Source organism: Dufourea novaeangliae, unplaced genomic scaffold (assembly GCF_001272555.1).
Source record: "Dufourea novaeangliae isolate 0120121106 unplaced genomic scaffold, ASM127255v1 scaffold151, whole genome shotgun sequence".
NCBI lineage: Eukaryota > Metazoa > Arthropoda > Insecta > Hymenoptera > Halictidae > Dufourea > Dufourea novaeangliae.
Window position 1 is genome coordinate 911,924 of NW_015374040.1, and position 14,056 is coordinate 925,979.

Genomic DNA, 14,056 nt, shown 5'->3' on the forward strand with positions numbered 1-14,056 from the left:
AGAGTTGCCAGTAAAGTTTCAATACATCTATTTAACATAGTTTCAGAGATTCTGATTATAAAATTTTAGTATAAGTGCCGTATTACATTTTGGTCAGCTAAAGCAATTGGTGCAAATGACTTATTCGTTACTAACGTACTAGCGATCAAGCTTAATGTGTTCCAATCATACATTATTGAAATACTGCATCATACCTAACAACAAAAGAACGCAAAAACTTTCAGTTCAGCCCAATACATGAAATTTTTTAATTGGTCTCGACCATCATTGAAATGGATACCACATATTACGCGTATAATATAAACTACTATGCACTTAGGTATATAATACAAACTACCATCTATAAATTAACTAACAGTTTATTATTAAGAAGTCCATGTGAATAAAAGAAATATCGTTTACAGCTAACTAACAAAATCAAAATAATTCATATTTATGTTAAAATGTACTTAAATTACTTATTTAATGTATCATACAAAAAGAACTCATTTCTACTATTTAGAGAAAGTGAAGAATAACTGTATTTTGTTATCATAAATTGTTAGAAAAACATTTTACAATACAGTAATAATTGTATACAAGATATAACACTCAAAAATGTATTTTATTCAATCGAGTAGTTTACATAAATAACTGAACGTAAAATATATCAAAGTCAAAGATTACAGAAATTTACTCACCGTTTCACCACGTCCATGGAGGGAAGATCACGCCCGCGGACCCAAATCTTTTCATACTTGATGCCAACACTTGTGAATTCCTGTAGCAAAATGACATTAAAGGCTCCCATAGACGATACGATTTACGTACGACAACTCGTAGGACATACATCCCTTCGACAGTTGGAACTGTCGTTCAGACGGTCGAAGCGATGCACAGTAGCGAATTTCTTCGAAAAAGCTAGCTACAAGTCAAAACACAAAGTTTTTAATTTACTAAATCTGATTAATTTAATTAGTTTATGATCTATCTGAGCATAATTTCTTGTTCCTAGAGGCCTTTTGAAGATATGTCAATTCAAAGTCGACAATTGAAATTTAAGGAACTACTTTGAGAATCATTTTCAGAATATCCAGTTTATCTATCAAAGTAAGTAATATATATTATGATGAAAATAGTATCATATGATTGAACAAATACAATTTTTATCTAGTGTTAAACAGAAAGTTACCCATCGAGCGAGATCAAGCACCGTTCTCTTTTTTAAATTGAAGCTCAACTTGCTACTTTTTGCCACTTTGACAAATATCGTTATTTTTATATACACTGACATAATTTCCGATGATTTCAATCTTTGCATATCTGCGACTGTTACTCTTTGCTTTAATATTTAAAAAAGGGACTACTTTTAATTAATATACAATTAATAAATATATCAAAACATTCTACAAGAAAAATTATTACCTTCTATAGGGAACAAGAAGAACATCCATACATTATTTTTCTATCTTTATGAAACCGTTTATCAATATTTCTATAATTCTTTATTTTTAAATACCAGGTTAAATCGGTTCTTGAATATGAACAAATTACTACATTAAAATGACCGGATAACAGTCCCGATTTAAATCCAATTGAAAATTGATAGAAAATAATTGGGGATGCTATTGCAAAAAAGAAGCCAAAGAATTAATTAGAAATACAAGAAGTTATTCAAACTGTGTGGTTTGAAGAACTTCTTTGCAAATGTTTAAAAAATTAATTAATTTCATGCCTACAAGGTCCACAAACTGTGATAAACGCCAACGGAGAAAATACGAAGTATTAATACCATTATTTATTGTTCATTTTTTTTTTGCTTATTTATTATATATACATGTGCAACAACGTTAAAAAATATATGTTATAGTAATGATTGTATAATTATTTGGCTAATAAATATACATCACAAAATTTTTAACATTTTTTATAATTCTAATTCTAATCAGGACAACAAATTAAATATTTAACGTTAAACAATTGCATTTTCACCTTCTTAGAGTCAGATTATAATAAAATACTTTAACAATTTGCCTTAGAATTGAAAATATTACTTTTCTCCAGCTTTTTGGGGAAATTCGCCACTGTACGACGTATGTTGTACGACAAGTCGTATCCTCTATGGTCCGCTTAAGACTAATCAATCGCACATTTTGTAACAAAACTTATACATCTCTAATTATGAATACAAAATGAAATACTGAAACATCCAATACTTAAATATGTACAAATATTTGAAATTCCCACAGCAGAAGAATTCGTTCTATTAATGAATAGTTAAGTTATGTAGCGATAGATGAATATTAAAATTGATCCATTAAGTGAAATATGAAGAAAGTTCATTCCACTAGAAAGAATATTATAATAAATGTTTTCATAAATGTTTCTACGTGCGTATTTCATTTAATATACATAAATGTGTAATTATTAAACTGCGGATCTTTATGTACATTCAAAAAATTAGAAATCGTTCTCTACCAACAGAAACGAGACACATGTTTACTTTCTCCATGAAGACTTCTATTACTTTTAAAATAATGTTAATAATGTATATTTCATTGAAGGATTTAGTTTGCTATATTCTGCACGTTCGTGGTTGCTATAAATGAAAAATCTATAGTTTAATAATTATCATTCCCCATACGTTAATCTTCTAACAATAAACAATCGTTAGTCTATCTGACTTAAACCATTAAAAACATTATCAAATAATTTTACAATACAATAATAGTATCTAATGTTCAGTAATAAAAACGTGCTCTGATGCACATAATATAACTGTTTCAAAGAGTTAATTACACTAGATTGGCAGCAGACAAAATACAATTTTAAGATGAAAAATACTGTTAATACTAAACTTTCCTATTATAAGTGTGCTCAATTTTTCATTCCCTATAGTGATTCTAATTGACATAGAATCAGAAATTTTGCGGATTTTCGTAGATCACTTAATATACATATGTAAGCGAGTATACGCATACGTGCAAGAGACCATTTATTGGGAATTGGGAATTTTATTGGGAATGCGGCTAAAGGAAAAGGCATTGAACTGGTTCCAGTCTCGACCCGAAGAGGACAGTGTCAGCGACCTTAGACGAAATGAAGAAGTTATTCGATCATCGGCAGAGTAAATTAAAACTACGGCGACAGTTTTAGGAAAGAATGTGGCGTTTTAGTTTACAGGACTTTGCGACATATTTCCACGACAAAGTCATTTTGGCAAATACCATCTCGGTCGACGAAGAAGAGTTAATCGAATGCATCATCGACGGAATTTCCAATGTCCTTTTGCGTAACCAGGCACGGCTTCATCGCTTTGATTAGAAGTCATCGTTGCTTGCTGCTATCGAAAACATCAGCTTGCGAGAAACATTGAACAGGTCAGTAAAAACTCCACCGATGGAAGCCAGAGGGAATGGAACGAGCACGTTGTCAACACGAGACAAGACGGTAACAGGAAGTGTACCTCACAGGGAGCAGGCTGCTTCATCGAAGGATTCGACGACCATACAAACTAAAATTCGGTGCTACAATTCCAGCAAATATGGACATGCGTCTAGAGCAGGGGTCGGAAACAACGGGTCGCGAGCCAAGTGCGGCTCTTTGGGTACTTACATGCAGAAATGGGCAAACTCATTATCTAGATAAAAAGTTTCAAGTTGGAAACATTGGCTATAATACATGCACTCACGATTTAGAATATATTTACATGGTATTTCTTTCAAAATAGTGACTGATTGTAACTCATTGAAACTAACGTTGCAAAAGAAAGAGGTTCATCCGCGAATTGCAAGGTGGGCGTTAGAATTGCAAAATTTCGATTATGTAATAGATTTAATAGAACATCGTGTAGCCGACAGAATGAAGCATGTTGACGCACTTAGTAGCTCATTTGAGATTCATGTCATTGAAGACAATCCTTTTGAACACAATTTAGCTACATTGCAGTCGCAAGATAATTTTATTAAACAATGAGTTAGTAAGCTCAATAAAAGCGAAGATTCATTTTACGAAACGAGAAATGGGTTAATTTACAGAAAGCGCGGCAATGATTTACTTTTTTATGTTCCTGAAAATATGGAGAAACGAATTTTGTTCAAGTATTATGGTCAAATGGAACATCTAGGTATTGAAAAAACGGCTGAGACTATTTTCAAAAGCTACTGGTCTCCGAAACTAAGACAAAAAATAGATATTCGCATAAAAAATTGTTTAGAGTATCTTTCCTTGTTGCGAAGTGTTCGCGAAAAATGTTGAAGTTGGAGTATTTCACGAACGTCGCTTTCCGAAGAATAAATTAATATTATCGGAATAGTTGAAATAAAATGAATCGACACTGGTGTCGTGTGTAGAAATTGTATTTGATATCTGAGAACGCACTAGACTGACGAAGTGGTCTCTACTAATGTTGGATACAGAATGATGTCTTGTTGTCGCAGTACTGAAAATATCTACAGGGTTGTGTGTGACTTGAGTGGTGTGTTGGAGTGGTGGATGTATTTGTATATGATTGGTGCTCTGAGTTGGTGTGGGTGTGGCAAAATTTGTCTGTAATGTTGGAAGGGAGAACGATGCGCTAAAGTTCCCCTTCTCGAAGTAGACCTGGAGTTCCGGGAATCGATGGTCAGGAAAAACCGAAAATTAATAAAAATATGAGTGTCCTGCACGTGGTTTGCAGCTGTCCAAGAACCCCAGGTGATGGTCATAGTCGACGTCTAACGGCAATTTGAAAACAAAAGGCCGCGGGTCGGTCCTTGGCTGAATGCGCTGGCAAAAATTCCCTGCCATAAATGACCCGATTGCTATAGCCCCGAGTTTGCTATAAGCACGTTTCAACATTCCTATCCATCGGGGAAAAAAGAGGGTGTCCTACATAGTATCGGGCCGGTTGATAAGGAGATTCGGCGAAGAAACACATATTTCTAATAGTTGATGCGTTTACCAAGTATGTACGATTGTATGCGACCAGATCAACGTCGACTAAGGAGGTTATAGTGCTTCTTTGTCAAATTATTTGATAAATTACAGTAAGCCCAAAACAAATGTATCGGACCGGATTTTCTGTTTTACAGCGCAAGACTTTCGTGACTTTCTGGCCAAACCAAATAAAAACATGTACTAATTACTACGGGCTCCCCACAAGCAAATGGCCAGGTTGAACGTATTAATCGTGCTTTGACAGCAATTTTAAGTAAACTAACCGATAATCGGGAAGAAAAATACTGGTATAAGTTATTGGATAATGTAGAGTATTCTTTAAATAATACGGTAAGCAAGAGCACGGGCGAAACTCCGAGTAGATTATTATTTGGAATAGATCAGCGCGGAACAGTTGAAGACGAAATATAACAAAGATAATTGTTCAAAAATTATATATTGACGTTAATTTATCTATATTAAATCCTGCGTAAGCTTCACGAGCACGTGTCACAAACTATGAATCTAAATAAAGTAATGAAAACATGGGAGTATTAAAAAAAGCTTTAAAAAAGTGTTTTAATAAGATGCTAAAGAAACTCAATAAATCTTATACGAACAATTATACACGCGGTACCGCGACTCAGTGAATGAATTTCTTCCTTTTAGACGACATCGCTTACACGTAGAAAAGTTAGGGCCTTTCTTCCAAGGATATCATTAAATATAATGTGTTCTAATTAGACGTGTGCGACACCAGGCGATCCCTATATTAATTACCGATGGCCTGCGGCACTATTCACAGCTCAAAGGTTCAAACGTTCCTGGCGCTGTTAAAATATTTTCCCTCGTGGATTCCAGTTCTCCTCGCGTGGCGAATGACCGCCAGAGAAAGAGGGGGGGGGGTGAAGCAACTAACTACAGCCTTGAGGCGAGGACTTATTAATATAATTGATCGGTCTTCGGTTGTGACAGGCCTGATCCAGAATGGACACGCTCCTCCACCCTCCTCTCGCTCTCTCTCTCTCTCTCTCTCTATCTATCTATCTATCTATCTCTGGACACCGAAAAACTCGACGGTCTGGACGCTAGCAGTAAGCTATTCCGAAAATCTAATAATATGTTCATTAGCCCTCGCGGTTCCTCTATCCCCTGTTACAAATTAGTCAGAGCCATTCGACCTCTCTTAAATACCAAATAAAGTCGAGAACTGGCCCAGACATGATATTCGGTTTTCTGGGGAGGAACAAGAGGTAAAGTGAAAAAAGGTGAAGAAAAAAGGGAAGAGAATAGGCGGTGACGAATGTAGAAGAGAGAGGACTGGAAAGACGATAGAGAAACGCAGATAAGGAAAGATGGAGCAAAGGAGCCGTAGGCAGAGACGCTCTTGGATATCTGCCCAATCAAGGAATGCGGCTAGCGACAGGTTGCGAAGGGAAAGGGAGAAACGACGTCTCTTGTTTTTAATTACTACAAGGTAAGGGAGCCTATGTAAACATACACGAGCTGTAATATCTTTTGCAGATATTCGAAGGAATACTATAATTAAGTTTGCAAGATCATACATTTTCTTTAGTGCCTTTCAGTATGATGTCATTTTAATTTTGTAAAAATGTTGTGACTCGAATATTTAATTGCTTATTTGTATGTAATCATTAGATTACACGTAATTGTATCATTAAATTCATAAAAGTCGCACTCTCAAATAGTTCCATTAAATTGCTGTGAACATAATAAAATGTTCTAAACGACAAATTTGGCAAGGCAGCAGGATGCGAGAGCAGTTTGACAATATTGATAACGTCGGTTTCATTGCAATAATCGATCATTAAATGTCTGTTTTGTAGTTACAGGTTAGATTTTTATTATTTGGAGCACGTAAGTAAATATTGTCCTAACACTTTTATTTCAATTAACCGCCATCAAAAACCGTTTGAATTTTTGCTTCTTTGTCGCAAACGAATCATTACACATTGGTTTATTATAATATCTACGCATTTTGGTAATTTAATATTTAGTTTGTTGTTTGCTAAGACAAAACACAAAAATTCAAGCTCCGGGTAAATTGTAACAAATTGATTGGGACAAAGTGTAACATATATTACTACTTATTGCTGCTTTAAATGGTGATAAAGCAAACTTGCTATTTGCTGAAATATTAGTTACTTTTAGAATGAGAACATACAAGAAAAAAACAAGAAGATGTTCTACTTCTAAAGAAGATATGAAAACTGCACTGACAGAAATACATATTCCTTGTATCTGTCACAGTGAATAAGCAATGATTGTTTATCCCATGTATATCATATGTTTAATAATGATATGCATTTTTATTTATATTTTTTGGAAATGTTTATTTGTGTTTAACTAAATAAAACAACGTGTTACAATTTACCCCGGGCTGGGGCACATTGTAACAAAAGTTCAATCTGCCCCGATCTCCCCTAATTAATGTTTATATTTTTAATATTTAGTGGTCTTACCTTTTTATCACACATTTCAGAAATAGAGAATACTGAAAATAATTTTATTTAAACATTCTGGATTTATTCGCTCCTATTCGTTTTCTAATCTCATGTTTAGTTCTTCTTTCGTATTTGTCGGTGTTATCTTTATTCTACAAGTTTAATTATGCCATAAATTCTTGTTTGAGTTTAGATCTGATGACTGACGGATACGAGATTAGAATACAAATAGGAACAAACAAATTCGGGATATCTTAACAAAATTATTTTCAGTATACGTAAACGATTGAAATGTATGATAAAACAAAAAGATAAAGCTACTAAATATAACAAATATAAGCATTAATCATAAACGATTCACACAGTATAGATTTTGTCTGGTGTTTGAATATTTTTGTAACGTCACAATTGAGTATATCATTTAATTTTAACTACAATAAGTCTAAAATCTATTGAAAGAAACAATTTCGAGTGCACTCCCTCTATGATTAACAGAGATACACGGCATCAAATTGAAATATACCTTAATGTCTATATATTTTTGTGATTTACTACATATACTACATGCAGAAATTTAAAAATAAACAGTAGTTGAACCAGAATTCTGTTGGTAATTTGGAATACTCAAGTACCTAAAAAACTACTAACGTTATCTAATTTGTATTATTATAAATAATAGGGGCTAATGACCTCTTAACCAATGGCATTCGTGAACGAACCATAATTTTTGACATTTTCGACTTGGTCTGCAGAGGAATAAAACATTAATTTGCAAAAAAAAATTCAACAAGCATTCAATTGTAAGTAAAACATTTAATCTATTCATTTGTATATTTGCATATTAATTAATTTTGTGAATATTTCGAGAATACAAAATGTGACTTGAAGTTTCAAGTTTTAATGCTATCTTGCTAGAGTTGATGCAGTGTTTCATGTGTGAAATATAAGTACACTATGAATGTGCTAGTTACGACTTCGGAGGTTATACCTATGACTACTCCAAGTAAATTTTAAGACGTAGAATTGATATTTACCTAAGATGATTGTTTCTATACCTACTGTCATTTTTGTGCCTGATTAGATTATAAGAGAAATTAATTGTATTATTTATTTGCTTTTTAATTTTATAAAATGAAGGTAAATTGAAATACCGCTATTCCAAGTTACCTGTACCGTAATAAAATCGTTGATTTATTTTATTCTTCAATTAAATCAAACTTTTCATTACTTTTCGTTTTTCATTATTACTGAGAGTTCGAAATATAAAAGTTCATTAGTTTTCCTATAATATTATGCGGTTTTATTTATTTCCATAATACACGGTAATTTTTTATACCTCTTAAAGAAACTGGTATTCCAAATACGCTGCACTTCCTCTATTTCAAATTATAAGAATTAAAGTGTAATTAATGAACTTCGGTTCAAATACTTGCACAACCATACTGTGACCACTATTTTCTTCTCGAATTTATACAATTTTACTTTTGAACCACCCTCTACCACTATTTCAACAAAAAAGTAGATACTTCTCATGAATAGGTACTTTATAATAGGCAACCTTTTACAGAATCATTTTGACTATATCTCCACCACAATTCCAATAAAGAATTCTATTCCGCGGTTTGGCCGAAAAGATGAGAGAACGAATGTAACTCTCGCACAAACATTGGAATTTTATAAATGTTCACCTTACCTTTCCGTCATAGTAGCGATCTGTGTTTGTCAGGTCGATGATACATTTGAGACGCGGAAACGCTTGCACCAAATCCGACGTTGTAAACCTGTAACAACGTATGTATTATGGCCGAATTATTATGTGTGGATTAGAGCTGTTGCCAAGTAAATACAAGTAAATACTTCCGTTTCGATACTGAGTATTTTACTATTACTTTTATTGTGCTAAAGTTAAGTGCGAAAAATTACAACGAAGAAAACAAGATAAACGATGGTGGCAAACTTCACTGTGTAAAAACAGACAACGGTATAGTGGAAGCCATTTGTTAAGGGACTTGCAGGAATAAGAAGAATATGAAATGTTCCGAAATTTCTGTAGAATGTCGACCGAAGATTTTAAAAAATTGTTACAACATTTTGAACCAAAAATAATGAAAAGTGACATAAACTGTAAGAAAGATATTCTACGATTCTTTGCTACAGTAAGCCTCTATAAGTTTAATAATGTTTTCATTACACCATTCCATTTTTATTTCACACGGAATGGAACGTTCTCCGGCAGAGCAATCGAATGCAACAAATAACCGTCTACAGTTCTACACCAGACAATCGCGAACACGTCTTTCTTTTGATGTACCGACACGAGTCGGATCATTCAGCGTTTACTCGCTCGCTCGTGCTCGCTTAGAGGTACACACCAAACGAGCACTGAGTGATAATGTTCACTCGCTCCTGTTCACTCGTGGTCGCTCGCTTTGTGAGTACGCGGCTTGAGATGTATCCACCGCTATAGCGATCAGTGTTTTACGTATCGTTCCGCCTATACAGACCCCTGTTCGCCGGATGTATGCGAGCTATTCGTGAACTTTTCATAAGCCGCATGCTATTCGAGATCAACAACTGTTTCCATCTGTCCTGTTAATGTTCGCGAACAGTTCGTTACGAGTTCGCGTCTGGAGCGGTAAAATCAGAGGAACAATCGCATAGGTACATTGTACACAGTGTATTCAAAAAGTTCCCGGACTGTTATTACATGATAGCTTCTGGTGCCGACATCTGTGTTTTAAGGCTAAATCTATTGACTATAGATCTTCTTTTGTTTATCAGCTTCGTGTAACCATAAAAGATTTAGTCGTTTGTCTCCAGAGCACATTTAAAATTTGTCAGTTTTATTTTGTTGTAATAATTTTTGTGATGGAGGAAAGAGCTGCGATATGGTTTTGTTTTTTAAGTGGAGAAAGTCCTACAGAGACATACCAAATGATGCAAAATGCATATAGAAGTGACTGTCTCCGTCGTACGCAAGTATTTGAATGGTATTCACGTTTCAAGAATGGTTGCAAGTCACTCGAAGACAACCCAAGGAAAGAGCGTCAGTCGACAAGCAGAACGGACGAAAATGTTGAGCGAGTTCGTCAGCTTCTCATGAAAGATCGCCGTATGATCATTGAAATGTTGTCACAGGAGTTGAAAATAAATATTGGAAGTGTTCATGCTATCGTTCATGACGAATTTGGAAAAACACACCAGTCCGGTCAATGGTTTCTGTTACACGATAACGCTCCGTCTCACACATCGCTAACTGTGTCTTCATTTTTGGCTAAAAAGTCAGTCACGGTTCTAATGCACCCCCCATACTCACCAGATCTGGCTCCAGTGGGTTATTTCCTATTTCTAAAATTGAAACTAGCCATGAAAGGAATTCGTTTTGAGGATGAGGAAGCAATCAAACGGAAAGTGACAACGACGTTAAAGGATATTTCAGTCGAAGACTTGTCCAGATGTTTCCGACGATTTTATGAACGTCATTAAGAGTGTATCAACAGAGGAGGAAACTATGTAGAACATTAAACAATAAAATGATGTCTATAATCTTTTTGGTAGCAAACATAAGTCTGGGAACTTTTTGAATACACTGTATACATATATGTTCAAATGGTGCCCCGAAGCTTCGAGGTGAAAGACAAGGAGTGTTTGTGAACTGTTCGCTGGTGAGTATGCACGTTAAGGGGTCATGCTCAGTCAGAAATTTCCAAAAAATCGATTTTTCACTTTCTACAGTTTCTTTAAGTACAACATCTCGAGAATCTTCTGTGCAACATTTTATATAAGTGTAAGCTTGACTTGAAACTTAAAACGCGTTTTTCTCGAAACTACATTTTTCAAATCGGTGATCAATATTTCTCGAAAACTACTGTGTCGAATTACATGAAACCTTTTGCACCTTATTTCAAATCAGGAAAACTTGTCCTTGAACGAAGATTTTTTTTGTTCGTTACATACTTTTTTTTTAATTGACCAAAAACAAGTGATTTTTAGGTGAAAATCGCACTTTTTCAAGAAAATGTCCGCTATTTTGTTCCTAATCAATATTTCGAAAAACTCCACGTTCAAGGACAAGATTGGTTCGTCCATTACATAAATCTAACTGAATTTTTAATTTCAGATGAACCATTACGAAGTTACAGTGATCACGGCAAACCACTTTTTGTGAAGAGACATCCGTGAGATCGCTCACCATTTATTTACTAATAAATATTTTTAAATAAAAAAAGTACCTTAGAATCTAGAAACAGCAATCTTTGAAACACAAATGCATTTTCTGAAAAAGGTCTTATAGTTTGTCAGAAAAAAATTCCCAAAAAATACTCTTTTTTCGGCCTCCTGACTGAGCATGACCCCTTAAGAGGAGGTTCACTACCCGACGCTACGATCCAGATGACTCGATGATATATTGGGAGAGCATATAGACTGGGGTCGCAAGCAAAAGGGCCAGAATTAGGCGGGGGTGTCGGCCCAAGGAGTTTCATCATCCCTTTTGATATATTAAATTCTCCGACGAGTCGTACGCGGCGCTTCTATAAAAAGAGAGCACGAGTCCTCTTGAACAAGTGTTTCTCATAAATATACTACCCTAAACGTTCGTGCCACGAGGATATTAAAAAAAACAGAGCCGAAATTTATTGGAATAACTAATCGATTTAAAAGCCATTAACGAATAGTTGGTGTGGTTCGATAGATTTATCTTCTGATATATTGAGAAACGAAATAGAATGAACGCTTCGTGTGATTCCTATTACATTACTATACATATAGTGACATCTCCTTTTTTTTTTAGTTTCAGTTTTGCAATTTAAAATACATCTTAAATATTATCTCGTTGCACAATAATGTAAGATGGAAATGGGATCCGTGTCTTAATTTATTTCCCCAGATTCATAAATTACTACCTTTAATTACACGTATCATACATTAGTATACAGGGTGGCCCACATAACTCTTAACAGCTCAATATCTCGAAAACTATGCCATCGATTTTAAAGTTCTTGGTCTTAAATTGCATGAATCTGAAGGGCCTTTCTAACTATATAAACGTGAAGTGGCCCCCTTTTGTCTTTAGGGGGAGGGGGGGTACCTTTATAATTTTAAATGCAACCCCCTATAAAACATTACATATTTAGATTCTGCAGGAAAAAACAAGTAAATTTTGTCTGAAACATTTTTTTGTCAGATATTTCCATGATGAGATATAACAGTTTGAAGTTTCGACTTGTAGGTACTTACTTGAAGGGCTCGTAAATTGCGTTATTGAATTATACTTTTATATATCATGAAAGACTAGGTAAATACAACATATCAGAATTTAAACAAGATCCGAAATGTTACTCCAAAAAGTATCAGACTTCGCGCGGAATAACCCCATGTCGATATAGAAGTGACACCTATTGTTTTTTGGTGTTCTCCCGATTAAAATTATACCAAATATCACGTAAATCAGACTATCTGTAACGAAGTTAGCTTTACATTATGCAAGTTAATTATTCGTGTAATTTCGTTAATTATAGTTCGAATTGTGTTATTTTTGGTAACACTTTCATCGGAAAAACATTAGGAATCGATTGGCATAATTTTCGTGAAAATCTAATGAGAAATGCGGAACTTAACCTTTTCCACTTATTATTTCTGTCCTTGTCTTTCACCTCGAAGCTTCGGAGCACCATTTGGACATATACATACAATGTATATGATTTTTCCTCTTATTATCTCTATAGTCTATAGAACTGTTCACGAATACCAACAGGACAGATGGAAACAGTTGTTGATCTAGAATAGCTCGCATACATCCGGTGAACAGAGGTCTGTATAGGCGGGACGACAGGTAGAACACTGTTCGCAAGAGCGTCGGTGAAGACATCTCAGAGGACTGTATCTGCGAACAACAGTGGAGATGGGCCTTAATAATCGACGTTCTGCTGTACTATCTTTTGACAGAATGCACAAAATGAGATTCATCTGTTCGGAGCAAACTTTCGCTGTGCTTTAAAGCTTCTGATGATAAAAATCTAGAAAGCAACATGAGTACGGAAAACAAGTCAGGAGCTAATAAATCTTCAAACTTTATACATGATGGTTCAAAATGAGTGTAAAAGTGTCTGACAGATTGTTTGGAAAATCATTTTGAGATAAATATGTCATGTGTACCTATTTCTACTGATCAGTAAAACCGGCAACTCTTTGGAAATATAAAATTTCTAAGTTAATTAATTCGATTAGTTATATATTGCAATAAATGTTTGGGGAAATTTCATAAAATGTATCGAAGTGGAAAATAACAAATTCGTGTTTTGCATTAGTTCTAAATTTCTTTGTTCGTCCAATCTTGGATGCTCTAAGAAATAATTGTTTCTTCTTCTGACAATTTCACTGCCAAAATGAATCGTTGTAATTTAAACCCATCATCAACGTATAAATGAAATAGAAAATTAAAAAGAGATATCTCGTGACCCATGCGCAGTGTTAGAATAAGTCATGATAATAGAGTGATAAAATTCTTCTGATAAAAATGAATTCAAACTAGTGTTGTTAAAATGAGCCTCGAGTCTTGAGCTTTAACAGCTCGAGTCGCGGTTCAAACCCTAAAGGCTCGAACCCTCAAGGTTCGAAGCTTGAGTCGTGAAAGCTCGAGTCTTTAACGCTCGAGCCTTTAAGCTTGAAGGCTCGAGTCGTATAAATTGTATGTA

General features: G+C 34.6%; 1 protein-coding gene across 2 annotated transcripts in view; it reads right to left on the reverse strand.

Moving 5' to 3' along the window:
• Positions 1 to 14,056, reverse strand: part of LOC107189531 (RNA/RNP complex-1-interacting phosphatase-like) — a 113,400-nt gene that overhangs the window by 49,671 nt on the left and 49,673 nt on the right. For both annotated transcript variants that reach the window (XM_015578089.1, XM_015578090.1), the window contains exons 4-5: positions 9,055 to 9,142; positions 681 to 760 (exon numbers count right to left, since the gene is read on the reverse strand). In XM_015578089.1, coding sequence (XP_015433575.1) covers positions 681 to 760; positions 9,055 to 9,142 — 168 coding nt within the window. The remainder of the gene's footprint in view (positions 1 to 680; positions 761 to 9,054; positions 9,143 to 14,056) is intronic.